The sequence below is a fragment of the Cervus canadensis genome, chromosome 21, assembly GCF_019320065.1.
Source record: "Cervus canadensis isolate Bull #8, Minnesota chromosome 21, ASM1932006v1, whole genome shotgun sequence".
NCBI classification, from domain to species: Eukaryota; Metazoa; Chordata; class Mammalia; order Artiodactyla; family Cervidae; genus Cervus; species Cervus canadensis.
The window spans coordinates 43,402,799-43,405,397 of record NC_057406.1 but is presented as its reverse complement, the minus strand read 5'-3'; the positions used below and the strand labels follow the sequence as shown (position 1 = coordinate 43,405,397).

The 2,599-nt window shown below is 34.1% G+C and overlaps 1 protein-coding gene across 1 annotated transcript; it reads left to right on the top strand.

Annotated features, from left to right (window-relative positions):
- The first annotated feature begins 1,259 nt into the window (after window positions 1–1,259).
- Window positions 1,260–2,195, top strand: LOC122423558 (olfactory receptor 6C76). The gene has a single exon (XM_043440731.1). The coding sequence runs from the start codon at window positions 1,260–1,262 to the stop codon at window positions 2,193–2,195; it is 936 nt and encodes a 311-aa protein (XP_043296666.1).
- The last annotated feature ends 404 nt before the right edge of the window (window positions 2,196–2,599 follow it).

The window sequence follows — 2,599 nt, the reverse complement described above, 5'->3', positions numbered from 1 at the left end:
TTCTCCAAGAAGCATTAGACCACTACTTATCTTTTGATTTATGATAATTGAGCACATTAGTTTGTACTCAATATATCACATAAGTCATCAGTCTTTTCACCATATGTAAGTATTGTTTATTTTAATCTGATGCTTCTATTTATTACAAAGCATTGATTATAACCCTCTGTTGTGATTCTCTTCTTCTTTAATACATATAATTACGTACAGTGTATATAATATTATTATAGTATATTATCTTAACATATATATTCAGTAGTTAAACCAATAAATTGAAATGCAAAGATATTTGAAATGGTGATTTCTATCAATTAACAGAAATGTGTAGAACACACCACATTTTCCTTAATTTTCATATAATCACACTTTACAGAGACTTGATACATATTCTTGGCCTGGATGTCCAAGATAGTTCTAAATGATATATATAAAGTGTTTACATATTTCATATCTTAATTTTATATAAGAGTATTTCTGATCTTCATTAACATATTTGTAAATATATTGTTTAAGCTATTAACTCAATCTGTAAAACTTATTAGAAGCTTTTAAACAATCTATTAAAAATCACTACATTAATTGCATATCATGACAAGTTATATTTTTAGGAAATCAAGAATAAAGGTAAGGGTTAAGAGACTCTAACTTCTGGAAATTGAATGGACTCCTGGGTTTTAAAATATGGATAATATTATATAAACCATAGTTTAATATAAATACAAGTTTATAATATATTACTATGACCTGGTCTCTGTATTTTTTAAAAAGGGCAATAAATAAATTAACAGAGGTAGTAGTCACTACTTCTCCAAAAGAATATTCAGAATTTTCCCTAGGAAATATTAATTAAGTTTAGGCTGATAACTGATTTCCATTATCAGTCAGAATTTTATGCCTGGAAAAGATAACTTGAGAACATAATTTCCTCTATATTTTAGCTTAACAATGAAGCATGAGAAGAGTTCATGTTCAATCACTAGATTTTCCAGGTAACAGTAGTAATAAATAAAGACGCAATAGATATGCAGTAAGGATCAGAGGACATTACATCCTACAGATGAGACTAATATTAAACAAAAGAAACACTCCTAAGATGTATAATAAAATTGGGAAAGTGAATATATGTACAAAAGTCTAGAAAGTTTTTGTGAACATAAAATTATTACTTGAAAAACAGGTGCAGACATTTGTGCGTATCTAATCAATTTATTACTCTCTTGTATCTGCCAGTAAGATTTGTCAAAAATCAGCCACCAGAAATGAGAAACAGAACATCAGTGACAGAGTTCATCCTTCTAGGTCTGACTGATGATCCCAAAATACAAGCTGTGATCTTTTTCTTTTTATTTCTCACATATGTGCTGAGTGTTGCTGGAAATCTGACTATCATCATTGTTACACTGCTGGATTCCCATCTGAAGACTCCCATGTATTTTTTCCTCAGGAATTTCTCCTTCTTAGAAATCTCATTTACTTCTGTCTGTAATCCTAGATTTTTGATGAGCATTCTAACTGGAGACAAATCTATTTCCTATAATGCTTGTGCAGCTCAGCTCTTTTTCTTTATCCTTCTTGGTTCAACAGAGTTCTTTCTCCTGGCATCTATGTCCTATGATCGTTACGTGGCTATCTGCAAACCTCTGCATTATACGACCATCATGAACAACAAGGTCTGCTACCAGCTTGTAGGTGGCTCTTGGCTGGCTGGATTCTTGGTGATCTTTCCTCCACTGACCGTAGGGCTGCAGCTGGATTTCTGTGACTCTAATGTCATTGACCACTTCACCTGTGATTCTGCCCCTTTACTGCAAATCTCCTGCACAGACACCAGCACGCTAGAGCTCATGAGCTTTGTTTTAGCTGTGCTGACTCTCATGTCCACCTTGATGTTAGTAATCCTCTCCTACTCCTACATCCTCAGAACAATTTTGAGAATCCCTTGTGCTCAACAAAGAAAAAAGGCCTTTTCAACCTGCTCCTCCCACATGATTGTTGTCTCAATCTCTTATGGAAGCTGCATCTTCATGTATGTGAAAACCTCAGCGAAGGAAGGGGTTGCTTTGACAAAGGGAGTAGCTATGCTCAATACCTCTGTGGCTCCTATGCTCAATCCGTTTATTTATACCTTACGGAACCAGCAGGTAAAACAAGCGATTAAGGATGTAGTGAGAAAGATGCTGTTCTCAAAACACTGACCTGACTTAAATTTTAACTAAAACAAATACAATTTTAACTAACGGACCAATGAATAATATCTTTTCTAATATAGCTTCTGCCTTATTCTGTTTCTTTACAGAAAGCATTATTTAGGCTATTTTTGAATTTAATATTCTTATTGTAAATCTTCCTTGTATGAACTTTACCACAGTAAAGTTTTGGAATGTTCTTATGCAATTTCGTATTATAAACTTAAATTTAGAACTGAAGGCCCTTCATATATTAACATATGTGTGAGTGCTAAGTTGCTTCACTCACGTCCGACTCTTTGCATCCCAGCAAACTGTAGCCCGCCAGACTTCTCTGCCCATGGGATTCTCCAGAAAGAATACTGGAGTGGGTTGTCATGCCCTCTTCCAAGGGATCTTCCTGACCCAGGGTT

Bases quoted from the DNA above. Each gene is read 5' to 3' on its own strand.
- LOC122423558 (XM_043440731.1), top strand. From the start codon at position 1,260: ATGAGAAACAGAACATCAGTGACAGAGTTCATCCTTCTAGGTCTGACT.